General features: G+C 42.6%; 1 protein-coding gene across 3 annotated transcripts in view; it reads right to left on the bottom strand.

The window, feature by feature from the left end:
• Positions 1-27,098, bottom strand: part of poc5 (POC5 centriolar protein homolog (Chlamydomonas)) — a 105,555-nt gene that overhangs the window by 50,231 nt on the left and 28,226 nt on the right. For all 3 annotated transcript variants that reach the window (XM_078563579.1, XM_078563598.1, XM_078563588.1), the window contains exons 5-9: positions 24,975-25,183; positions 20,591-20,767; positions 17,336-17,440; positions 3,083-3,262; positions 1,943-2,105 (exon numbers count right to left, since the gene is read on the bottom strand). In XM_078563579.1, coding sequence (XP_078419705.1) covers positions 1,943-2,105; positions 3,083-3,262; positions 17,336-17,440; positions 20,591-20,767; positions 24,975-25,183 — 834 coding nt within the window. The remainder of the gene's footprint in view (positions 1-1,942; positions 2,106-3,082; positions 3,263-17,335; positions 17,441-20,590; positions 20,768-24,974; positions 25,184-27,098) is intronic.

Below are 27,098 nucleotides of genomic sequence, written 5' to 3'. Positions count from 1 at the left end.
ACAAAAGCTATGAACTGTTACACCCATCTGATTGCCAAATAATCAGAATGATAGTTCCAGTTTCCTTTTGGGCAGGTCTGCTGCTCAAAATCCTGGAAATATAAACCAAGATGAATGGCTAAGATGAATACAGTTCTAGCTAGTGTCCAAAACACTCAGGTCTCATTGTCCAATTACACCTAAGTTGGCCCATACCTATTTATGTTGTCTGCTACTGTACAGGTTTTTGTCTGCAAACTGCAAAATTGTGATATGTATCTGATGGGTTGAACAGTTTCCTGCACATATCAAAGTTATTTCTAACACCGATGAAGTATCAGCAATCAAAAAGACACAGGGCCAAATCTTCCAAGGAATGGCAATCACTGTCGGACGCTAAGACGGAACTTTGCATTTTTGACCTTGACTTCTGAACCAGGCCTTATCAGAAGTGTGGAGCTTGCCTGGTCTCCGAGTCTTTCCTTGTAATGCAGGATCACTGGGGAAGCCAAGCCATTTTGCCTTTTTACAGCACTAGCTGCCTTATTTTGTTAAGTCTTCATTCACTAACAAACTGAAAAGCTTTGGGACACTTAAATAACTTTTCAGTGTGTTAGGGAATGAGTGTGAGTGAGGGCAGAGTGGGTCAGCAAGCTTGGGGGGGGGGTTGTGGGGAGAGAGAGAGAGAGAGAGAGAGAGAGAGAGAGAGAGAGAGAGAGAAGGGGGAAGAGATCTGGCGGACCAGGGAGGGTGGGGGGTGATTTATTGTTTGGTTGTCCAGTTAGTCAAGGTTCTTTTCCTGTCGAATATTTCCTGGGTAACCATTCAGATAACTGATTCGGAACCCTCTGAAGTCTAACTCAAGAGTTGGAGACTTTTTTTGGAGAGTCCTGGGAAGCAGCGGAATTGCTAATCAGAAGTTGAAACTTCCTGGGAAATTCCCATGGACTTCCGTGAGGTCCCCGAGTGCACCCTCTGCCCCGCACCCCACCCTTGACTCCCTGCCACGCCACCCCCCTGACCTGACCCCCCTGCCCTACACCCCACCCAACATGGCTTCACCGCAATGCCACCCTACCTATGCACCCATAGGTGCCTCACTAACACACTGTAAAGCTATCTAAAATGTTCCAAAGCTTTTCAGTGTGTTAGTGAATGTCTGTCCAGAGACTTAAGAGCTGTGCCATGACATTCAGTACAAATTCAAACCAGGAACTCACATTGGCCAGTGGATGAGATAGAATCAGTAGGGACTGAAAATGAGTGAACAAGACTGCCAACTTGAAAGAAGAAAACTTTGTTTAGAAAACTGTTGTGAACAAGGAAAAGAATAAAATCTTTGCCGCAGAACTGAAAATAGACCGCAGGCCAAATTGTTGGATTGTAAAACTTCAACTTTTCAATGTGGGAGAAAGATCAGTAAGAAAAGAAAAAGAAATGGTCCAAAAAATACACACAGAGTGCTGCATGGTAACCTGACTTGTACCGAATTCTTAAACAGCACTTGCAATTGATTTTCATGAATGAATGAATGCAGGTGATGCATTTACTTCTCTCCTCCTCCCATCGCCCCCTGTTTTCTTTTACTATTCAAGTTGGCGACTTATAAAGATGCATGGCTTTCCAAGCAATAACCTTTCAAAAATCAAGTTAAAGTAACTTAATCGTTACCATATAAATAACATTTTGGTACAGTGTGGATTTTTTGTTATCTGTGCAGATATATAAAATGCTAGGATTCTTATAATTACTGGCTAATTATGTGATTCCTTCCATTTTCAGTTCTCTTTGGCAAGCCACTTAAAATCAACTAGGAAAAGGAAATGACTGATTTTTTGGAATTTTAGAATAATAAATATAGATAATTGTATAACAGATTCACTTTATTTACATCCAAAATATCCATCAACTTGGAAAAAATTTTCTGCAATTTCCATCAACAAGCTTTCCTACGAGTACTGACCGTGTTCCACTCTTCTGTTTCCATTCTGAAACATACTCATTGCCTCTAGGTTGAGAGCACATACACCACGCATGAATGCCTTTTTCATAGAATCGGTATACTTGTCCTTTTCAGCTGACAACCGTCTTATCTCTGCTCTTGCTCCTTCCAGCTCCTCCTTTGACTAAAATTTCAAATGAAAAGTGATTTGAGAACAAAACAAGACAGCAATTTTCAATAATGCATATCTATTTCATCATGCATATTTCAGATCACATCGGTCCAAATGTAATATCAGCTCCCTGCTAAAATTGACTTTTTCAAGTCTCCAAAGTCCTCCGAATGAACTTAAATTAAAATCCCATCATTTTCCTTCAATTTTTTTTTTACTGTACATAAAAAGTGATCCCAAAATAAGCATAAAACCACGCAGCTTAGAAACAAAACATGGAAAGTTTAACCATTTCCACATTTTTCCTGTAGCATTTCAACTTGCTTTTAAATAGGGAAAGCTTTATATCCAAAATAATAACATTCTCCTTGCAGATTTCCCCTTCTAACACATCTTATGAGGAATGGAGGTAATTTTCTTGTGCCCAGGAAACAAACACGTTTAATAAATATTTGCATTTCCATTGGCTATGTCACAAAGAATATGCCACAGTGTTAAAGTAGGGATTTTTCAAACATTGGTTTCTGAAACACATTAACCACACCTCTTTCCTTTTCTAGTTTCAAGACAAACTTAGGGCAGGAGTCAGGGGAGGGAAGAATCCTATTGCCCCAGCATCATTTCTTGATACCAATTTTCATGGAACAGTTTCGCAGAAATCTTTCATTCTTCTGCGTGGTTGGCTATTGGTGCAAGTTTTAGGTTTGCTTTCCCAATTACCATATACCAATGGCTCCAAAACAAAGAGAGTCGGGAGGGGAATTCTATGAGGGTTTTCTGAAGATTCCAGTAATTTTGGTGGAAAAGCTGGAGAGAATGCTAAAAGGCTGAAAGTTTGGAAGTACAAGCAAAAGAACCCATGTAGATGTTTTCAATGCTCACCCTGCCAAGATATTTTGCATTAGACACATGTACATTACTGAGTCTTCAGTTGATCAATTACTTGTGTACACAAGAAACCTTTTTTCAAATTGTTCACTGGTACTTACTGCATCAAGCCTTCTCTCGTAATCCCTGGATAACTGGATACAGACCTCCTCGGCACGAGCTTGGCATGCTTTTTCTACTCTCTCTTTCCATTCTGTTTGCATTTCTGACTTCCAAGCTGTACACACTTTCTTCATCAGGCAGAATCTATAATGTCTGTCAGCCAGGGCATTTGCATAAGCCTTGAAGAGATTAATCAGATTTACTTAAATTGTGTTGCAACTGGACAGTAAGGCTACATAGCTTCAGTAAAATTCAAGCCATAAAATTGTGTCAAATTATTCCCAACTCACCCTCTATAACTTACACTGCTTTATATCACTAGAGTGCATTGAATATGGCACTATCATTTCAGATTAATTACAGAAGAGCATGGAAATACAACAAATGACGTGTATTTTGAATGTAAACTGAACTGTCACAATTTTATAAACTATTACAATGTTAGTTTCAATTTGGACTTAATTAAGTTAATCCTTTCACTGCTCACCATCATATAACTTGCATCATTTATTTTACATCATTATACAATAAATCAGCCATTTCCCCCCCTTTTGTTCATAGTTTTTGTGTGTAACAATCCATGTCATGCACCTGATTGTTAAGCTGGGTAAATGCTACTAATCCTTTTAGATGCAACATTTCCTCAGGCACAAATTGATTTGCATTGTATAAATAGTTTTTTTACACATAGGAGATAATCAGCTTAAACTTCATTCTAAATAAGGCATAATTAACCAGCAATTATATTACAAATCAACGCTGGAATATCATACCCAGCCAGCCCGGGTCAACTAATCTTACAATACTGATGAGCTGAAGGTGAGCAGGCACTTTCAAACTTGCTGCAGCTCTTGCCAGCCTGCGGGAAAAACTTCATTGTTTAAATAAAATGTAGCATTTAAATTACAAAACAAACAAAAAAATAGAAATGTAGAAAAGTCAGTCAGCATTTGAGGAGAAAAGGCAGGTTAACATTCCAGATATAACCCAAGAGTGTAAACATAGATTTCAGTAAAACTGGGAAAGGAAGGGGAGTAAAGAAAAAGGAAAATATAAAACACTGAATCTCTAAACTTCATTTCTGAGTGGCGCAATAACAACCTGCTTCAAATGAAAGGCAGCTGATCTTTTCTCATCTCAGTGATGGAAAAATTTAAATGTTCAAACATCTAATATGGTAAAGGCCCGTGCAAGGAGGAGGAAAATATATTAAAGCTCATTGGAACAGAAAACGAATGTCCACAGATGCAGGCCCAAAATTAAAACTGAAGTGCTGGAAATACTCTGAATTCTGCAAAGGGGAAAAACCACAGGTCACTACAAAAAGTGTAAACCACCCCCACAGTCTTTACAGAAAGCAAGGCTGAACAGAACAAGTACTTGTTCTATGAAAGGGGGCTTTGAATAAATGTAAGAGGATGGCAATTGCTAAAGGCAAGAAAGTAGGGATAGATAGGAAAGGATGAGTCAGGGACGGTATCTTTTGCATCTATGGCTCTTGATTTCTGAATGAATCTCCATTCCTTGCAATTGGATTTGAAAGAAGGCTAGGGAGTTAGCTAAAGGTAAAGTTGCTGAGAAAGGCTTTTGAAAATGGGGTGAGCTGCAGGAAGGTAGAAGGGGTTATGTAGAATTCTAGAGTACAGCAGGAGGTGAGGAAGTCAGACAATAGCCCAGACTCATAGACTGGGATGTAGCACTGGGAGTGGTTGTAGAGGTGCGATACAGAAAGGGATTTACTAGATCTGGTAACGTGCAATGAGACAGGCTAACTAAACGACCTCGCAGTGAAGGTGCCCCCAGGCAGCAGTGGACATTAATATGATCGAATTTCACATTCAGTTTGAAGGAGAGAGGAGTGGATCTAAGACTTTAATGTTAAACTTAAATAAGGACAATCACAAGGGCGTGAAGACAGAGCAGTCCAAAGTGAACTGGGAAATTAGGTTAACTAATAGGTCAGTAGAGATGCAGTGGCAGACATTTAAGGAAATATTTCAGAATGCTCAGAAAAGGTACATTCTAGTGAGAAAGAAAGATCCTTAGGGAAGGACGCACCATCCATGGCTAACTAAGGAAGTTAAATATAGTAACAAATTGACAGAAAAAGCGCTTAATTCCGCAACGATGAATGGCAGGTCAGAAGATTGGTCAGAATATAAAAAAACAGCAAAGAATGATTAAAAGATTAATAAGGAGGGAGAAATTAGAGAAAGAGAGAAAGCTAGTTAGAAATAGAAAAATGGATAAAAGTTTCTACAGGCATTTAAAAAGGAAAAGAATAAGTAGAGTGAGCGTTGGTCCTCTGGAGAATTAATAATGGAAAATGACAAATGAATTGAACAGATATTGTGCGTCGGTCTTCAATGTAGAGGGTACAAATCACATCCCAGAAATAATGGTGAATTGGAGCTGAAAGGGAAGGAAGAACAATTACACTTACCAGGGAAAAGAATACTAGGAATATTATTAGAACTAAAAGCTGACAAGTCCCCGGGTCCTCAGGACTTAATCCTAGACTCTGAAAAGAAGTGCTACTGAGATAGTAGATCCATTGGTTCTAATTTTTCAAAATTCCCTAGATTCTGGAAAGGTCCCATCAGATTAGTTAAAGTGAACTGGGCAAATAGTGAACTGGGAAAATAGTGAACGTGACTCCTCTATTTAAGAAAGGAGGGGGACAGAAAGCAGGAGACTACAGGCCAGTTAGCTTAACATCTGCCACAGGGAAATTGCTGGAATCTATTATTAAGGAAGTTATAGCAGGGCACTTAGAAAATATTAATGTAAACAGGCAGAGTCAACATGGTTTTGTGAAAGGGTAATAATGTTTGACTAATTTATTGGATATTGCTGAAAGAAAGACATGCTGTTGAAGCTTTTTTGCTCAAATTCAAACCAGGCAGGCCGACTCTGGTCAAGGCATTGCCATGGGGAATGAACCAGGGAATGACTGTCCTCAAGCTTATGTTTAGTTGAAAAAAGTGCAATGTGTGGACATGCGCCTTCTGTTTGCAAAGGACAGGGCCCTGTGTGTGAACATATGTAGCTTCTGGCGCACTTAAATGAGCCACACTGAAAGCCTGACTGAACTTTAAATTGGTTTTCAGTGAATTCTTAGCACAAATCGGGATTGTTTAGCAAGTATTGTCCAATAGCGGAATCACATTTAATGCTAGGTGCTATGTTTTGAGTTTTGTGAGCACTGGTTGTTGGGTACGGTCAGTATTATGTCTGTTGTGAACAGCTGAAGGGATATGCTGCTTTATATGATCCACCAGTCGTTGGGACGTACAGCCTACATACCTGGCATCACACTGGCACTGAAATTCATATGCCATATTATTCAATTTATGTGATAGGCAGAAAGCCTTTTTGGCAGCATCCTGTTAGTGGAGAATACCACTTGTGTAGTTACTGCATAGCAACAGCATGAAACAGCTAGTTTCACCTGTTGCTCAAATTTTTTGAGACAACTTGCCCTTCCAGGGTAATCAGAGGTAAACTGGGCATTTTTCAGGACCAAAAGTGGCAGACTTAGGCCAATTTAAAATTGTCAGGCTCACAGTGTGCCTCACTTATGCAAGCTAGATGCTACATATATTCACACACAGGGTCCTGTCCCTTGCAGACAGAAGGAGCATGTCCACGCATTACACCTTTTTCAACCAAAAAAGTTGGGGGACAGCCATTCCCTGGTTCATTTCCCACGGCAATACCTTGACCTGAGTTGATTTGCCTGGTTTGAATTTGAAAAGCTTGACAGTTAACTGTTGCCTGGTGCATTCTCCATGACAATGCCTCTACCTGTTGGGGTCTGCTTGCCAACCAATCAGCACTTTTTTCTCATGCAGTTTAAAATTGATATTCCCTTCACTGTTGGTATGTTTATGAACTGTCCTGATGAGTGCAAGACGAAAGGCTTCAACAGCATGTCTCTTTTTTCAGCAATTGTCAAGTTCTGTTTTACCAAACGACTATTAGTTTATTGGAGTTCTTTGAGGAAGTAACAAGCATTGTGGATAAAGGGGAGCCAGTGGATGTGCTGCACTTAGATTTCCAGAAGGCATTTGACAAGATGCCATTTCAAAGGTTACAATGCAAGAGCTCATGGTGTTGGGGGTACATCCTGGATAGAAGAATGGTTAGCTAACAGGAAACAGAGCAGGCAAAATGGGCCATTTCTGGGTTGCCAAGATATTATAACACGTGGTGTGCCACAGGGATCAGTGTTGGAGCTTCAACTATTTACTTAAGAACTAGGAGCAGCAGTCAGCAATTCAGCCCCTCGAGCCTGCCCCGCCATTCAATACGATCATGGCTGATTTCATTTCGGCCTCAACACCAGTTTCCCGCCCTCCCCATAACCTTTCAACCCGTTACTAATTAAAAATCTGTCTATCTCCTCCTTAAATTTAGTCAGCGTCCCGGCATCCACTGCACTGAGGTAATGAATTCCACAGGCTCACGGCCCTTTGAGAAAAGTAATTCCTCCTCATCTCTGATTTAAATCTACCACCCCTTAGCCTAAAACTATGGTCTCTCGTTCTAGAATGTCCAACAAGGGGAAACATCCGCTCCACGTCTACATTGTCTATCCCCTTTAACATCTTATATACTTCAATTAGTTCTCCTCTCATTCTTCTAAACTGTAGCGAGTATAGGCCTAAACCGCTCAATCTCTCCTCATAAGACAAGCCCCGCATCTCTGGAATCAATCTAGTGAACCTCCTCTGAACCGCCGCTAATGCAACTACATCCTTCCTTAAGGGGACCAAAACTGTGCACAGTACTCCAGGTGTGGTCTCACCAATGCCTTGTACAGTTGCAATAACACTTCCCTGTTTTTATACTCTATTCCTTGACCAATAAATGCCAAAATTCCATTTGCCTTCCTTATTACCTGCTGTACATGCATACTAACTTTCAGTGATTCATGCACGAGGACACCCAGATCCCTCTGCACTGAAGCATTCCGAAGTTTCTCTCCATTTAAATAATAAGTCATCTTTTTATTCTTCTGACTAAAATGGATAACCTTACACTTATCCCCATTAAACCCCATCTGCCAAATTTTGGCCCATTCACCCAACCTGTCTATATCCATTTGTAAATTTATTTCTTTATTGTAACTTACCTCCCCACCTATTTTGGTGTCATCTGCAAATTTAGCTATAGTACCTTCTATCCCTGAATCCAAGTTGTTAATATAAATTGTAAATAGTTGGGGCCCCAAGGACTGAACCCTGTGGCACCCCACTAGTTACAGCTTGCTATCCAGAAAAAGACCCATTTATCCCGACTCTCTGCTTTCTGTTGGTTAGCCAATCCTCCATCCAAGCTAATATATTACCCCTAACTCCGTAAGATCTTATCTTGTGTATTAATCATTTGTGCGGCATCTTATCAAAGGCCTTCTGGAAGTCCAGATATGCTACATCTACAGGATCCCCATTATCCACTTTGCTTGTCACATCTTCAAAGAACTCTAGCAAATTAGTCAAACGCAACTTACACTTCATAAAACCATGCTGACTCTGATGGATTGCATTTTGACTTCCAAATGCCCCATTACTACTTCCTTAATAATGGATTCCAACAATTTCCCAACGACAGACGTTAAACTAATTGGTCTATAGTTTCCTACTTTCTGCCTCCCCCCAAAAATTATATCAATGACTTGGATGGAGACACCAAATGTAGGGCTGCTAAATTTGCTGATGACAACGATAGGTAGGAAAGTAAGTTGTAGGAAAGAAAGGAGGGGGACATAAGGAGTCTGCATAGGGCCATAGACAGGTTAAGTAAGTGGGCAAAAATGTGGAGTATCATGTGGGAAAATGTGAACTTGTCCACTTTGGCAGGAAGAACAGAAAAGCAGCATATTATTTAAATGGAGAGAGATTGCAGAACTGAAGTACAAAGGGAACTGGGTGTCCTGGTACATGAATCAGGAAAAGGTAGTATGCAAGTACAGCAAGTGATCAGGAAGGCAAATGGAATGCTGTCATTTATTGCAAGGGAAATGGAATATAAACATAGGGATAATGAAGTAAAAGCAAAATACCGTGGATGTTGGAAATTTGAAATGAAAACAGAAAGGTGAGTCTTCTTCAGAGCCATCTGGACTTGAAACGTTAGGCGGAATTTTCCCAAATTTGCACTAAGTGTGGTAGCGGGCTGGCAAAATGGTGTCCTAACCGCCGATGGTGAAGGCGAGTTTTCATGCTGTATCCTCCCAAACCCACCACATTTATGCATTCCTGGGAAACACCGTTTCCATGGCAGGCAGGCACTCATTCGGCCTCCCGCCATCGCCCAGCCGCCATCAGCTCACCACTGCTGCCCGGGAGACGTGGCCAGCAAAGGAAAAAAGACCGCAGCACACCATCCCTCCGGTTTAACGGCGGGTCTCTTGAGCAACTGCTGGATGCCAGGGAGGCCTGTCGGGATGTCCTGTACCCCTGCTCTGGCTGCAGGATGGGCAGCAACGTGACCAATCTGGCTTGGGAGACAGTGACAATGGTGGTCAGCGCCAACACTCTTCAGAAAAAGACAGCCACTCAATGCCACAGGAGGATGAATGATCTCCTCTGTTCCGCCAGGGTAAGTCACTCTTTTCATCACTCTCAACTCACAGTCACAAACCCAGCACACATCCACAGGGCCCTCACTAACTGTCAATTCAAGGGACATCTCATTCACACTCTCACACACACCTTCATCGTCCTCAGCCCGTCCGTGGGACCACTCACCACCTGCACAGGCCGGGCATATTTATCATCTGGCCCGGCAGGTGTCCTGCTTACACTTTCTTCATCTCTATCCATGCAGGACAAGGTGGCACACAAGAAGGAGAGGGGTCACAGACCAGTGGCGGAATGCCCGAAATCAAGGTCCTCACGGACTTTGAAAACAGAGCCATCAAGCTGGCTGGCGAGGATCTGGACTGGTCCTGTGCTGACAATGAGGTCAGCGCTGCTCAACCAAGTGAGGATCCAGCAATGCAACATCCATCAGACAACCATGCCATGAGCGATGTGTCCTCTTTCATAGGCCACTGCCATACACTAATTATCTCTCCTTGCTTTCACAGGCACAGCTGCCAACCAACAGAGTCCATGATCCAGGGTCTCCAATCAAGCCCCGAAGAAACCTCTGAAGGCGCCCTTCTTGAAGTCCTGTCACAGCGCTCACCCACACTCTCCACCAGCACAGAGACACATCTCGGCAGGACCTAGCTTTAGAATAGACAAGGGATCACAATCTGGTGAGCATATCACACTGTCTGATGCACAGGAGGCGGCGGCAGGGGCTTCCCAGGTCCCCAGCATTCGGAGGATTGGAGGCCAGGAATGTGCTGAGTCAGTCAGATGATGAGCCTCTGGACTCAGTCATGTGACAGTTGCTGGAGCTGCAAGCTTGGGAAGGGATGTCCGCTGCACTCCTCAGATTGCAAGGCACAATGGAGGAGTCCGTCCACTTTCAGGCTAAGGTGATGGTGCGTTGGCATGCCAGCGCACCGAGGTCAACACTGGCAGGATGGTGGCTGCCATGGAGACCTTGATCCAGGACGTCATTCCTGCATTGCTGCCTGGGCTCAACTCCATCACTGGCGCCATAGTTGGCCTACAATAGTACGTATGCAAGAGGGGTGTGGGGCAGCTCCGTCTCACTTCAGCGACCCCTTCTCCTCAAGGAGTCAGCCAGGGGCCACAGGCACCCATAGGGAGGATCAGCAGCAGGTGCATACTCCGGGCCTATTCACGCAGGTGACTCCAGGAGTGACCGGTCCATCCGAATCCCCTCTTCCTGTGACCTCAGCAGCTCCAACTTCACAGGCCAAGGAGGGTGCCAGTGTCACACAGCAGCACCCTGAAAGCAGTCTGGGGGCCCTCCAAGTCTCAGCCCTCTAGAAGATGCCTGCCAAAGTCATCACAGACAGGGTGTCGCAGTCAGCAGGCTGCCTCCACCTCCGCTGTGGATGTTGGGGAGTTAAGGAGAATTAGTTGCACAGCCTGTGCACTGGTGTTAAACACTTGTACATACTGTTCACTATTGTCAATAAACTCCCAAGAATGTCTCCCTGCCTATGGTTCCTTGTTCTGATGAGCAGTGTTCTTGTCACTCAGATGTGAAACCTTTCTGCACAATATAAAGGCAGGTGTCTCAATCCAGGGCCTCCTTCCGGTGTTCTGTGCAGCCTTCAGACCAAAGTGACAGTCTGGCCGCATGCTCTCTGGGAACATTACTGATGCCTGCACCTCAGTGGTGCTTGTCATTGTTGCCAGAATGTAGAGAACAAGCGCCGCAAAGTTCTCTCATTCTCTCGATGTGCTCTCAGCACCTTTAAGGGAGGGGCTGTCCCCCATCTCTTTAGCATCTGTGACCACTGACGCTGTGCTCCTGAAGGGCTCAGGTGCTGAAGGCGGACAAAGGATCAGGTGCTTCCAAAGTTTCTTGGCTGTGTCTCTATTATTTGACCCTGATCATGGAGTGCAAGCGAGCTGCCCTCGGCCAGACGGGTCAGACATTCTCAGAGGCTGTGTGAAAATTTATGGAATGTCCTCACTGTGTGTCGTCATCATCCTCCTGCATTCGAGTGACTATATTAGGGACTCCACTGCATCTCCGTGACAGGAGCATTTTCACAGAGGGTGTTCACGCTGCATAATCCAGGCTGGAGTCAAATGTTCACAAATGTGCTGTAAGGGTCTATGGGGTCACCTCACTGCATGTCATCATCATGCTCCACAAATCGAGCAGCTATACGGGCCTCCAGAGCATGCCTGCCCTGTCTAGCTAGTGCAAGGGCCTAATCCCCGTCATCGTTGCCTCAGAGGACCTCCTCACCCTCATCCCTGTTGGCATCCTCCTCACCGGAGGAGACGTGCAGCTCCTCCATCTCCTCCTCAGCCAGCTCGTCTCCCCGTTGGAGCGCCAGGTTGTAAAGTGCGCAGCAGATGACAACGACGACAATGCGCGACACCCTCTGTGGACTGTATTGCAGGGCTCCATGAGACCGGTTCAGGCACGGGAACCTCATCTTTGGCATCCCAATGGTTTGCTCCAAGTTGCGAGCTGCAGTATGAGCCTCATTATACCAAACCTCTGCTGCGGTCTGAGACCACTGCACCGGTGTCATCAGCCACGGCCTCTGTGGGTAGCCCTGGTCCCCGAGACATACCTGCAGCTTCTGTGGATCCTGGAAGACTCCAGGGATCTATGACCGACTGAGGATGTAGGCATCATGCACACACCTGCAGGAAGTGTTTCTGGTGGTTGCATACCAGCTGCAAAGTGAGTGGAATCCCTTGCGGTGGACGTAGTCTATTGCATGCAGCAACGGAGACCTGAGCGCCACATGGGTGCAGTCGATCGCACCCTGCACCTGTGGGAATCCAATGGCCCTTGCACTCTGGCTGTCCCGGAAGTGGACGAAATGCACAAAGTTGTGTGCCCTCTAGAAGATGGCATCTGTGACATCATGGATGCATTTGTGGGTGGTGGCTTGTGATATCCCACAGAGGTCACCTGTGGAGCCCTGAAAGGAGCCACTGGCATAGAAATTGAGTGTCAGGGTCACTTTCACAGCCACTGGCACTGGATGCCCTCCATATCCCCTTGGTGCCGAGTCCTGCAGTGTGGCAAATGTGAGCAACCAGGTCCCTAGGCATGCGCAGTCATTGGCGACACTGGTTCTCGGTCATCTGCAGGAATGACAGGTGGTGTCTATAGACCCTGGGTGTCGCTAGGCGCTGACCAGCCACTGCTCACTGTCACTCCTGGCCAGTGTGCATGGGAGCCCCAGCAGCCCCTTCTTCCTGAGGTTGCTGCTCCTGCTGTTGCGCAGTCAGGCTCCTCAGTCGCTCTCTCCTCCATCTTCTTCGCTCTCTGTCGGCCATCAAGCATACAGTAAGGTCACCAGGCTCCAAGCTCCTGATGTGGTCCTCCTGCAGCACGATAGATACACGTGGTTAGCATGGGTGAACTTAGCACCTTTCTTGGTCCTGTGTGACGGCCCCTTAACGTTTCCCAGAGAGTGCTGGCCACCCCTTGGGTGGCCACAGATGAGTGCGCTGCATGGCTGCCCTGTCAGCTGGCGACATGGGGGAGGCTGCTCCTAACTGGGTTGCTGAGGTTGCAAGGGGCTGAGCGCGCCTCCAGCAGTGACTGCTACGTGGTCAGCTTTGTCGAGGAGATTGCAAAGTGTGCAGTCCAACTGCCTTGCGGTCCACTAAAGTAGTTCCGGTCTCAGTCTGTGCAGGCGGTGGGGGGGTTAGGGGGGTAAGGTCTGGGGTGCTTGGTGGCATTTTGGTGCCTCCGTGTTGCTTGCGTGGGCGGGCAGGCTCATATCCTATCACTGCGGCTGCGCCTGCACCTGAACTGTCTCAGTTGCAGAGGAATGGTCAGTTTATACAGGTGTCGCTGCTGTGTGGCCACTTCCCTTGCCTACCCTGTCCCCCACCTCGATTTCTTGTGCGCGGGATCCAACGGCAAGGCAGCAGTTGCCCCCCCCCCCCCCCCCCCCCCCCACCCCCCGCCACCTCCCTCCCAGCAACAGTCACCTCCGGAGCTGGGCAACAGTTTCCCCCGGACACCCCCCACCATCACAGACAACAGTTGCCTCCATGGCAGGACGGACTTCACCCCAGCCCCCCGGTGACCCTGAAGCCTGCAAAATAACAAGTGACCCTGGCGAGCTGTGGAAAACGATGCTGTTCACTCACCTTCAGTTTTCCCAAAGTAAAGGCTACCAAGTGCACGTCGCCTGTGTGCTGTTGTGCAACACGTCAACGTGCTTTCCCGCTGATGTGGATGGACGATCAGCAGGGTCCAAGAGCCTGGCAAGATGGCCTTTTAAATGATATGATGTATTACAATGAGCTCCCTGACGACCGTTGGCAGCAAATGCGGCCCACTGTTGGCAGGCTGAGCGGAAGATTGCAGCCTGCCTTCCCATTGTCGTGAAACCAATCGCGCCATATTGTCTGTGCGCGCCACCTATCATGCCCACTGCCAGCAGGCATGGAAAATTCCGATGGTTAACTCTGTTTCTCTCACTACAGATGCTACCAGATCTGCTGAGCTTTTCCAGCATTTTCTGAATGTTGGGATGTTTTGCTGCAGTTGTATATCTGGAATACTGTGTATAGTTTTGGTCTCCTTATGTTAGGAGCAATTCAAAGAAGGTCCCCTGGACTGATACCTGGGGTGGGGGTTCCCCAGGCTGATACCTGGGATGGGGGTTTATTTTATGTGGAAAGGTTGAATAGGCTGCACCTGTATCCATTGGAGTTTAGAAGAATGAGAGGTACTCTTATTGAAACATAAGATCCCAAGGAGACTTTTGATTTAAATCCTGTGCTAGAGAATAGGCAGATTGGAGACTGGTGAGGACTGGAGTGAACAGCAAGCAGAGCCCATATTATGATAGGATGCATTAGCGCTGACAGGAACATTTGATGGGATGCAAAACCTCCAGGTGAATGAGACTTGCATTGTGGGGTTGTCATTGTATAAAACAATGAGTTAGGAATAACATCCTACTTTAGAGATGAAGCAAATCTAGCAAAATTTCTTTTGCACATATGCCCAATATGGGAAAAAAGTCTAATTTCTGAGACTATGTACCCTAAAACACTAATCATATTTATTTAAGTCCAGTCAAATATGTATTGGTTCATACAGCGAACAAAATGCATTTTAAACATCCAATTTAAATGGCTGACTGATCTTTACACATTAACCCTTATAGTACAGGTAAAATGTAATAACAGATTCAAGCAATATATTGCCTATGAGCCCAGATAGTTCACTATTTTAGACACTCAAATTGGCAGGTCTGAAAAGCATCACTTGAAAAAAAATAATGTATTCTGTCCATTCTGATGCTTTTTGACCTATTGTACATTTCTAGCATTTTCTGGTTTAAACTCAAAGAAGTGACAAAATACAAATGTATAGAAATCACAAAATATTCTGAAATCTAAGTATGTTGGATGCTCTGGCAAATTGCATGTAGTCATGGGTTGACTTGTATGTGGGTGGTGTTATTGATTTAAGTTTTTCAATCTAAATCAGGTACAGAGCATTTTTACTAATGTGAACTATTGCCTGTTCTCTCTACCTCCCTGGCTAATAGAACACACAGATTAAATGCACATTTTAAATTATTCATTTTAGAGATGCTGTGGTGATAAACAGAATATCCAGTTGTTGTTGCTGGAGACAAATTTCATGATTTCTTTAAAGGAATTCTACCACAGAACAGTTTTAAGGTTTGAAATGAAAGTGCATTTGATATCGCAATGAGCTGATCCAGTTTTCACACCAAGTATCTATACATATAAAATGACACCATCCCATGTGTCCTTCACACAAAACCTAAAAGGCACATCTAACAATGTCTTTTACAAGGACAAACCCAAAAAAAGATTCCATTAGTAAATTAAATTAACAAGCATAGACGTCATTTCAATGCAGTAACTATACAGACAAACATTCCTCTTATGTGAAATTTCCACCTAGTGGAGCAATTCCATTGCTAACATTTTATTTCACCTCACCCTGCACCCATAATGAGCTGTTGTTTCTCCACCCAATCCCTCCAACTGCATAAAAGTTGGTCTCTCTGTGACACCGTTTCTCTTATGTGACAGTATATAAACTGGAGTGGTGATTAAATTAGATTTGTTACCAAAAAAAAAAGCCAATGTAAAAATAAAACCACAATTCAGGCAGACAGACGGTGATACAAGGACAGTAGAACAGTACAGCTCCATTCCTAATTAGAATAAAACCTTCATTGCAGAATAAAAATATACACTAAGGGAGATTGTTAAGAATTTGCCTGACTGGTCAGAATTTGAATCAATATGGTTATCAGCCAGAAGTAGAAACTATAGCAGACATGTTGGCCATCCGACATCAGGAACAAGTATTGGCTACTGGTCAGAACAATGGGAGCATCTAAGCAGTATAATTTAACTATTTGTGATTGTCCTTCCTGTTGTAATATTAATAACCGCTTAACAGCTAAGCCATCAAGATGGCCATTATGTCAAGTCTGGAGGGAGGGCGAGAAGGAACTTGCTTCAATATACATTCTGGGTATCATATGATAGAACTCACAAAGAAAGGGTACACAATATATCAGGGAACATATAGACAACATCTACAAGTTTAATGATCTTGGGTCTGCAAAAAAATCAGGTTGAATGAATCTATTGTATAACCATATTAGTTATTATGCTATTGGTGTCTTGAGCAATAAACTTGTATTTAGACAACTTGAGCCTGAATCATGAGGAATTATTTAACTGTGTTTAAAAGATTTCCTAACAGAGATGCAGACTTAGTACAGCTTCAATGCTGTTCTTCACATTTCTAAACTATTTCCCCAACCCTTGCCAATTTTCTGCCCCCCCTGAAAGCTTTAACTCCTTGCTGTTGTATGATGCACTCTTATAAGAGGGGTAATCATCAGAAGTTGGACTGCTGACTAATTTTTCCCTTCCTAATCCAAGGATATTGAGCCCAACCGTAGTGGTACTACTGCTGTCATGGCTCAGAATATGCTGCAGACGGGGAATTAACTATAAAACTACATACTTGGGGAGCTAAAGCGGAGCTTTTAGTTTTAAACTTTGAAATTGCTTAATGGAAGCATTTTTTGTAGAATTTAGAATTCCTTTTAAAAAAAAATCAAAATTCTTCTACATCATCAATAATTATGTATTTTCTGCATCAGTGAGTGAACTCTACACAAATTGTGAAAAGCAACTTTTAAGCTGAAGGGTGTGCATCATGGAGTATAACATCCAGGATTATGTGGCAATTCAAGATAAAAGATCATATTTAAATGCCTGACCTGACTACAGTGAAACCAAATATTGGATGATATTTTGATTATAAACATTCAATATTCTGAAGTATTCATATTCTTTGCCCCTCCACATGCAAAATAATCTGATACCATACTGTACGCAATACATTTAATATGGTTATTACAACAGTATATTCACTCACTAAAACCAGATTTAACTAAGTTCATACACTGGGGACAGATGAAAGTTTAGTTAACCAAGTCTTCATTCTTTAAATGTAAATGAGGCAGGATTGTCTCATTTGGTATTCTGCAGCACATCGAATCTGTCAACTTGCTAAAAATTAACAATCACAGGTTAACAACACTTCACCCTTACAGCTAGCTTTAAAATTATATGTTTGCAGATATTTCTGACACCTACTTCCATTTTTGCTTCTGAATGTTGAAGTCGCCATTGTGTAAATCTGCGCATCAATTCTATCTTCTCTTTCAGATTCTGAATGCCTTGGATCAAATTGGTGATCACCTTTGTAGATAGAAATAAAAAGAAATGCAGCAATTAATGGCTAACCTCTTTGTTGATATTACTTCTGGAAGAATAATTAAACCTACTTCCAACAAGAATACCAGTTTGAATACCACCAATCTTAAATTAGAAGAGTTTTCTGAACAGATTATGCATAGTGGACCACAGTCAGACTTTAATCATTGGCCAAAAATTAAATATAGATCAAAATATTGGGCCATAATGTGCATTTGCTATTAGTTAATCTTCCCCATTTAATTGCAAAGCTATTTTATGCTGCAAGTTGCTGGAAATGCTGACTGAAAAGCTTGGAGGGAAGGAAACTGGGGCCTTAGCGAGCAGAGCAAGCAACTGGATATCTCAAACAGATTGAAGGGTTGTGAAATTAACAGAACAAGGATTGACAAGGAAATGCAAATTAGAGTGGGTGAATTCAATGCCAAATTAGGAACAGAACGAGAAACAGAGCGGCAAGATAGATAGGAGGGGGGAGGGAGAGAAAAATGTTTTAGTACATTTTTAAAATATCCAATGAAAACTTAGGAACATCAGGCTTAGGAGGAGGAGGCCATTTAGCCTTTCAAGCCTGCTCCACCATTCAGTAAGATCATGGCTGATCTGGTTGTTGTCTCATCTCCACTTTCCTGTCTCCACCATTACCCTCGACTCTGTCGTCTAACAAAAATCTAATTCAGCCTTGAATAAATCTTAAGTCGCAACCAGCACTACTTTCTGAGGAACAGAATTCCACACTCTAATGACTCTGAGTTAAAATTTCTCAACTGTCTTAAAAGAGAGGCCTGTGATTGGTCAACTAACAAACCAAAAATTAACAACGTATCTACTGTACCTCAATTCTTTTAAGACCCCAGGGTGCAGGCCATCCAGTCATAGGAATTTGTCAGCCTTTAGGTCTAACAGTTTTCCTAGCACCTTTTCCCTAGTGATGGTGATTGTGAAAACAGACCCAAAATATCTGCTCAATACCTCCACCATTTTTGTTTTCCATGATCAATTCCCCCAGACTCTCACTCAAGAAAACTTTTAGGAATGAGATTTCACACTTGTTTAGTTAACATCTCTCTGGTACTGAAAATTTGGTAGTAATTATCAATTAACGTATTAAAAGAATTTGACAGCTAATGCAGACTTAAAAACAAAAAGCTAAAAGCTACTGCGGATGCTGGAAATCCAAGACAAAAACAGAATTACCTGGAAAAACTCAGCAAGTCTGGCAGCATCGGCGGAGAAGAAATCAGTTAACGTTTCGAGCCTTAATACTTGCAGACTTAATTGGCTCCAAACACACCAATTTTCTGTGGGGAATTTAGTTCAAATATACTGTGCAAATACAGCAATTTCACACCACTCAGTGAACGAGACAAATTAGATGCTGTTATTGTTAAGCTAACAGCTGTGCAGCATCACTGGAACGTCAGCTTTTGGATTTTTGCATTTAATCACCTATCCGCCTCTCCCTGAAGTTGCTGTAGCATTCACACATAGGTAACAGTGAATGCCATTAGCTTTAACATTTACTGTTATTTTGACAGCCAGTTTCAATTGGAAGAAAGATATTCCAAAAGAGGAATTAGTCCCTGATTTCTTCAAGAATCAATCTATGCTGTTATCTGACCCTTTCTGCTGACTATTAAGAAACTGTGAATTACTGGAATCCGTGACTCTGATTAAGTAAGCTGTTATAATGTGGAAATACATGGAAGCCAGACTGGTCAGATTTAAATAAACTATGAGAGAGAAAGACACAGCAATGACGAATTTGAGGACTTGAGCAATTAAAGGGGAAGTTTGAAGGTGGGATAACAGTTGAAGTGATTAAAAGCAGAAAATTCTGGAATAAACTCAAGGAGGTTAGGAAGCATCTGTGAAGAGAGAGAAACAGAATTAATGTTTCGGGTCTGCGATCTTTCATCAGAACTGGGAAAAGTTAGAGGTGTAAATAGGCTTTGAGCAAGGGCTGGATAGGAGAAGGGAGGTCTGCATTAGGTGAAAGCCAGGAGAGTTGAATGACAGAAAAGTTAGCCTTCCAGGATGAAAGGGAATGGGATAGGGCAAGAAAAGAAACAAAGAAATAGTATGTGACTAGAGGTGGTGTGCTGCTGACTGAAAGAAAGCAGAAAACCAGCAAAGGCAAAGAAACAAAATGGAACACAGATTATGGCCTGAAATTGTTGAATTCAATATTTATTCTGGAATGCTGTAAAATGCCTAATTGAAAGATGAGGTGCTGCTCCTCGAGCTTATGTTGAGCCTCACTGGAACAGTGCAGTAGGAACTCAGTTTCTTTGAAAAAACCAGCACAGCCATGAAAACAAAGAGCTATCCAATTAGTTTAATTCCTCTGCTCTTTCCCCATAACCTTGCAAATGTTTCCTTTTCTAGTATATATCCAATTTGCATTTGAAGGCTACTATTGAATCTGCTTCCATCACCCTTTCAGACAGCTTATTCTAGATCATAAAAACTTGCTGCATAATAATAAAAATTCTCATTTCCTCCATGATTATTTTGCCAAGAAATTTTATCATGCAAGATTAGCACAAAGCTCTTCAGTTGCCAAGTCCTAAAATGAGCTGCATGTATTTGAACTGTATATTTTATGTAGGGAGTCACATATCACAGGGCAGTTTGAATAGAGCTCAGTATCAAGCAAGAAATATTTCTCTGTTCAGTCGGGTCAAACTTGCACATATTTTGTGAAACTTTATTATTGATTCTTCCATTATCTAATTTATTTTAAACTCTGGTCACAAATGCAAACAGCTTTCTACTCACATTGCAATGAGAACATAAATTTCTGGGCTTAGACAGAGGAACACACACATATAGCAGGACGAGAGCATAAACTTCCAGTTATATGTAAATATTGTTATAGGCAAAAGATATATAACACATTGTAAGAAATATCCACTCATTGCTTCTTCTGCATGCAATGGGAAGTTTGAACTAAAGGTCAGATTAAATCACCGAGGTAGTATTTTAGTTACAAATATCTCTCCAATTATGTGGGTTATGATATTTCTCTTCTATGTGCAACATGACTCATTTAATTATTTTGTGATCATGATTTATTTTTGGTGAGATGGCGATTCACACTTCTAAGTATTTTCTGCGTAGCAATTACAGTACCTCATCTTTTCTTCGAACTGAATCCTCATATGTACAAATCAACTGGTTCAAGTTCTCAGTCTGACAGGCCATTTGTGCAATTTGAGCTTCGTGTTTCATCCTTTCATCTTGCAATTCCTGTTTGTGCTGCTCAATAACTGACAACCTCCATTGGCGAATTTCAGATAGAACATCAGCCTTCAAAAGAAACATTATAATTTGATCAGTGATTAAATTTACAAAAGCAGCTTAGCTTGTATATTTCTTGAAAAAGCATTTGAATCAAAATTACACTTGCACAGGCCATTTTTCAATCTCATTTATTTATACAAAGTGCTTAACAATGTACTGGAAATTAAATGTACTTGGGTAATTGCAGCAATAATAGCAATACTGTGATTGGTTAAGATGGTGCTATTGCCCCCCACAAACTCGCAGCAGATGCAAGAGGTTCACACTGAATGTTGAATTCAAATTCCAATTGTTCCCTCTGCACTCCTTCTGACCTTATGATGGAAGGAAGATCATTGATGAAGCAGCTGAAGATGGTTGGGCTGAGGACACTACCCTGAAGAACTCCTGCAGTGAACTGTAACTAATGGAGTGCCACAGGGATCAGTGCTGGGGCCTCAATTATTTACAATATATATTAATGACGTGGATGAGGGGAATGAACTATTGCCAAGTTTGTGGATGACACAAAAATAGGTGGGAAGGCAAGTGGTGAGGATGACACAAGGAGTCTACAGAGGGATGTAGCCAAGTTAATTGAGTGGGCAAAGCTTGGCAGATGGAATATAACGTGGGGAAGTGTGAGGTTATGCACTTTGGTAGGAAGAACTGAGGAGCTGAATATTAGTTAAATGGAGAAAGACAGCAGAAGGCTGCAGAACAAAGGGATTTGGCAGTCCTTGTGCATGAATCCTAAAAAGCTAACATACAAATTCAACAGGTAATAGGGAAGACAAATGGAATGTTGGCCTTTATTTTAAAGGGAATGGAGTATAAAATTAGGGAAGTCTTGCTAAAACTATACAAGGCACTAGTTAGACCACATCTAGAATACTGTGAACAATTTTGGTCCCCTTATCTAAGGAAAGATATACTGGCATTGGAGGCAGTCCAGAGAAGGTTCACCAGGTTACTCCCGGGTATGGAGCGATTTTCTTATGAGGAGAGGTTGAGTAGGTTGGGGCTCTACTCATTGGAATTTAGAAGAATGAAAGGCAACCTTATTGAAATATATAAGATTCTTAGGGGGCTTGATAGGGTAGATGCTGAGAGGTTATTCCCCTTGTGGGAGAGTCTAGGACCAGAGGGCATAATCTCAGAGTAAGGGAGCACCCATTTAAAACAACGATGAGGAGGAATTTCTTCTCTCAGGGGGTAGTGAATCTGTGGAATTCTTTACCGTAGAGGGCTATAGAGGATGATCCTTTGAATGTGGAGGCTGGTGGGGTGAAAACTGAGGACAAGGGGGATCCTATCATGGTTCTGGGAGGGAGGGGAATGGGTGAGGACAGCCCTGTCAACCACAGGAGTGGGAGGTGGGGGGAACCCTTGGTTAAGGAAAAGGAAGGCATATCAGAAACACCGTTTTGGAAAGTAGCATCACTGGAACTGAGGTGACGGAGGCAGAGGAACTGGGAGAATGGGATGGAGTCCTTACAGGATGCAGGGTGTGAGCTGTAGTCGAGGTAGCTGTGGGAGTTGGTGGGCCTGTAATGAATATTGGTAGACAATCTATCACCAGAAATGGAGACAGAGAGGTCGAGGAAGGGTCGGAGATGGACCACATGAAAGTGAGGAAGGGGTGGAAATTGGAAGCAAGAACCAAGGAATGTTTCCAGGCTCAGATGAGAGCATGAAGTGGCACTGACACAGATATCGACGTTCCAAAGGAAAAAAGGGGGGCGCCTGAGGTGAAGGCAAAGGAAGAAGAGTTCAGCATTGCCGAGCCTGAAATGCATGGAGGTGAGGGCGCAAGGCAATGAAATGGAGTCCTTTGCTGATTACAGAACATTCAGCAGAGAGGAGAGGGTCTATAGTGAACACACAGCAAGGGCTGGGATTAGAAGAAGGGTTGGAACAAGGAATGTTCCACATACACCACAAAAAGACAGGAGTGACTAGGGCCCATGCAGGTACCCATAGCCACACCTTTTATTTGGAGAAAGAGACACAAGTTAAAGAAAAAATTGTTCAATGAAAGAACAAGTTCAGCCAGGCAGAGTGGTGGATGTGGATCGTTCGCGCCTCTGTTCAAGGAAGAAGCGAGGGGCCCTCAGACTTTCCTGGTGGAGACGGAGGTGTAGAGGGACTGGGTGTTCATAGTGAAAAGGAGGCAGTTAGGGCCAAGAAACTGGAAATTGTTGATATGACGTAGGGCGTCAGAGGAACCATGAATGCAGGTGGGAAGAGACTGGACAAGGGAAGAGAGAATAGAGTCAAGATAGGAAGAAATAAGTTCCGTGGGGCAGGAACAGGTTGACATGATGGATCTACTAGGACAGTCCTGTTTATGGATTTTGGAAAGGGTGTAGAAGCGGGCTGTGCGGGGTTTGGAAACTATGAAGTTGGGAGTTGTGGAGGGAAGATCTCCAAAGGAGACGAGGTCAGTGGCAGTCCTGGAAACAATGGCTTGATGTTCGGTGTTGAGGTCATGGTCCAGGGGGAGGTAGAAAGAAGTGTCTGAAAGTTGGCAGTAAGCCTCTGCAAGGTAGAGGTCAGTACGCCAGATAACAACAGCACCGCCCTTGTCGGCAGGTTTGGATTGGAGAGAATGGAGTGCAAGTTCAGAAAGAGACAGGCTGGAGTGGGTGAGAGGAACAGAGAAATTAAGATGGCCGATGTCATACCGACAGTTCTCAATGAAACCTGCTCTTGAGCAGGTAAGAGGTAGGGGTCCAGGTAGAGGGAGAATACTGGAGGCAGGTGAAAGGATCCATTGAATGGGGTGAGGGCTCCTACCTAAAGAAGTGAGCACAGAGGTGAAGGCAAAGGGAGAAGTGTTCAGCATTGTGCCGAGCCCGAAATGCATTGAGGTGAGGGCGCAAGGCAATGAAACGGAGTCCTTTGCTGATTACAGAACATTCAGCAGAGAGGGGAGGGTCTATAGTGAACACACAGCAAGGGCTGGGATTAGAAGAAGGGTTGGGGTCAGAGGGGTGGAGGATCCCAGGTATCAATAAGTTGTTGGAGCTTGTGTTTCTTAACACCGGAAAGGAAGAAAAAAAGTTTCTCATTGTAGCATCCGACGAGACGAAGAATAAAATGAAACTGGGGACAAGGGTAGCTTTGAGGTAAGGTGAGGTGGTGCTGCTGGAGAGAGAGGTCGAGTGTGTACATATGGTGGCACGTGGCACTGAGTGTGGATCTCAGGATGCAGAGAACAGCAGTTCGAGGAACGTTGTACATCCTGGAGATAGCTGTATTCCTGGGTGGATTCGAAACATGAGGAACAGAACCTCAGTTGAAATTTATGTGGGGTAAGTCGGAGACAGAGACAGTAGCTGAGGAGGGAAATATAGCTGTGAAAGCGAATTTTGGTAAACATCTCGTCAAACATCAGGAGGGAAATGGAAAGCAATGAAGGATCTTTGTAAGTGTCTATATTTAGAGAGCTGTGAATGCTCAGTTGTTGAATATGTTCAAGACAGATCAATAGGTTTTTGGATAAAAAGAGAAATGGAAATAGTGCAAGGTGTAGTTGAGCTAGATGATCAGTCATGATATACTAATATATATCTTTAAGATTACGTCTTTTCACTTTTCCAATTAAATGGGAATTATATAATTTCAAACAACATTAAAAAGTTAGAGATATGTACACACAAACATATTTTTTTATGACAGTCCAATCAATCAACAAAATCCTTTCAAAACTAAAGATGGTGCAGTTTGTTTTAAAAGTGATTCCCCATCAGCACCTTTTAAAAAATTACATCATTACACCAAATTAGTACCAACCTTCCCTTACTGAGTTTAGTTGTTTTACTAGTGAGCATTACCAATTTGGTATGGGATTGTAGAATATACTGAACTGAGCACTGGAAACAAGTTGCAATAAGATGCAATTTATAAAAGGCTTACTGAAGCACCTTTGTGCTAACAATCAATAATGCAGCCTTCTCACATGGCTGAGTAATTCCTTCAATCCACTCAATGTCAACACATTAAAAATGATTTAACTATTTTCAGCTAATTATAATTCTTTCGTAATCAACTAATCATTGAGTATGTTGCCAATAATGAGGCTCTCTCAGCTGTGGCTCAGTTCATAGCACCCTCGCCTTTGAATCAGAGGGTTGTGGGTTCATGTCCCACTCCCGGAAACCAAGAACTGTGATTGTACTCAAAAGAGTTGCAATCTGTGACTGTTGGTAACTCGAAAGAGTTTACTGACCTTGAGGTGGTCACTAGCGGTGTTGAGTATATTTTCTACCCTGTCCAGGTTCTCAGCTGGAATAGGTAACCGACATACAGGGTTAGACATTTCAGGTTTTCTAGAAACTGGCAAATGTGAAGGGAGTCTTTCGGAAAAATCAAGCGGTCCAACAGCCAAACCTGTATTTGAGAGAAATGAAATAGGTGTCCTGTGGGGAACTTCCTGTTCTGCAAAATGGAAACAGAGGAAAGTTATGAATGTTCAATGGATGATCTGTATTTCAAACATATCTAAATCTGTTAAAACTGAAAAAATATACCTAAAGTAATAAAATTGGATAATAAACTGGGTGCTATACATGACTATTAGTCCTTAAAATGACCGCTCTATCAAAATTGAAGTTTCCAAATAACACCAAACCTATTCACTACAAGATTCAAACAGTAAATCATGACACTACACTTCCACCGGGAAGTAATAGTTCAACCTCACATACAAAAGGAATGTACACAGTCTACCGAAAAAAAAACTTCATTGGGGATGCCTCATCTCAAGAGAATCCCACTGTATAAGTTTGCATTTTATAAATACAGTGACATCATAAGTGCTAAACACATCATAATAGATGCTATATATATGATATATATATTAGTAAAATACTGAACTTTGACATCATAATACAATACAGGTCATCATAACCAAGATAAAAGACAATTCTGCTTCACTTGAATTAGTTCCTATGAAGCAGTCAAACTGAGATTTGACCAATTTCAAATTTCCAATAAACATACTGAAACAACAACAAATATGGTTTTAGTCAATAGGTGCCATACTGCAAATGTACCACTGGAGGAAGTCACACTATTGTTGATCACAATCTCAAGGACACTAGAAGAGTTGGGAACAGAAATGTTTAGGCCTAACAAACTCATCCATCCCTTTTGGGTAGATTTCAACCCTCCTGCTGATTATATACAAATCTTTCTTGCTTCTTTAACCCCTGGTAACAAGTCTATTATGTTATAGCAATCTTGCTGCTCAAAATATTTTATTAATGTTTATAATATACTTGCCATAGGCAGATTGGCACTTTATGAGTTGGAATTTACATACTGTCTGCATGGAGCTGGTGCAATGATGACAAGGACGTGTTATAAAGATCTAAAGGACATGTACAAAACTGACTGAGTTAAACTCAGACTATATAACAATGCTATTTTTCTAGCAAATTTAAATGTGAGCAAAATACATTAACAAATAAAGTGTGTTCTAGCGTTTAACTTTAGGAGCATTGAAAGAGAGGACTGCTAGTCAAAAAAGGCCAAGTTCCACGTAGTTCACCTCTTACCGTCCCGATACTAGTATTATACAAGAACAAAATAACTAACTTTCAATAGTATTCCTTTCTTGAAAAGAAAGTAGTGTTATGAAATTGTTGGAGTAGTTCAGAACTGGATGATATTGCTGTGTGTCGTCAGGTGCGCCATTTTCAAATAGAATGTTAGAGGTTCCACCTGTTTGTGCAGGAGGATGCAAGAGGTCCCCTATTTAAGAGCAGGGAGTTCTCCAGTACCTAGGCCAGCATCCCATCCTTAATCAAAACCACCAAAAACAGATTACCTGGCCATATGGCATTTGTTTTTTGTTTAAGGGACCACGTGATGCTCAAATTGGTTCCTGCATTGACCCAATTTGGATGACAAGACAGTGCTATCAAGCTAGAAAATGGAGAAAGAGAAATGTCTGAAAAAGGATGTTGCGGTCAACTATACCAATGGCTGTAGGGGTCAGGAAGTCAAGGTGGAGAAAAGTGCACCACAGTTAGTCAGTCAGGCAGACATTGAGAACAGCTTTAGTTAAACTTCCTCTGATGATGTGAGGCAGGGGAAACCCAGTTGAAAAGATTCAAGCCTGGAGTTCCAGGTGGGCAAAGATTTGGCTGTCAGCAATAGAGGAAGGCAAGGCTGGAGATTTGTTGGAGGCTTGCAAAGACAAAAGAATTGATGCTAGCTTTTTTTTGGAGGGAAGTGATGTCAGTTGTTTTGAAAGGCAGTGAGATGGGTCCAAGGAAAGGGATTAATTTACAATGTCAGCTAGCATGGTCACCACAAAAGTAAAGGTTGCCAAAAGAAAAAGCTTCCA

Source organism: Cetorhinus maximus, chromosome 2 (genome assembly GCF_964194155.1).
Source record: "Cetorhinus maximus chromosome 2, sCetMax3.hap1.1, whole genome shotgun sequence".
NCBI lineage: Eukaryota > Metazoa > Chordata > Chondrichthyes > Lamniformes > Cetorhinidae > Cetorhinus > Cetorhinus maximus.
Note: the sequence above shows the minus strand (reverse complement) of the source record. Positions and strands in the feature narration are given on the sequence as shown.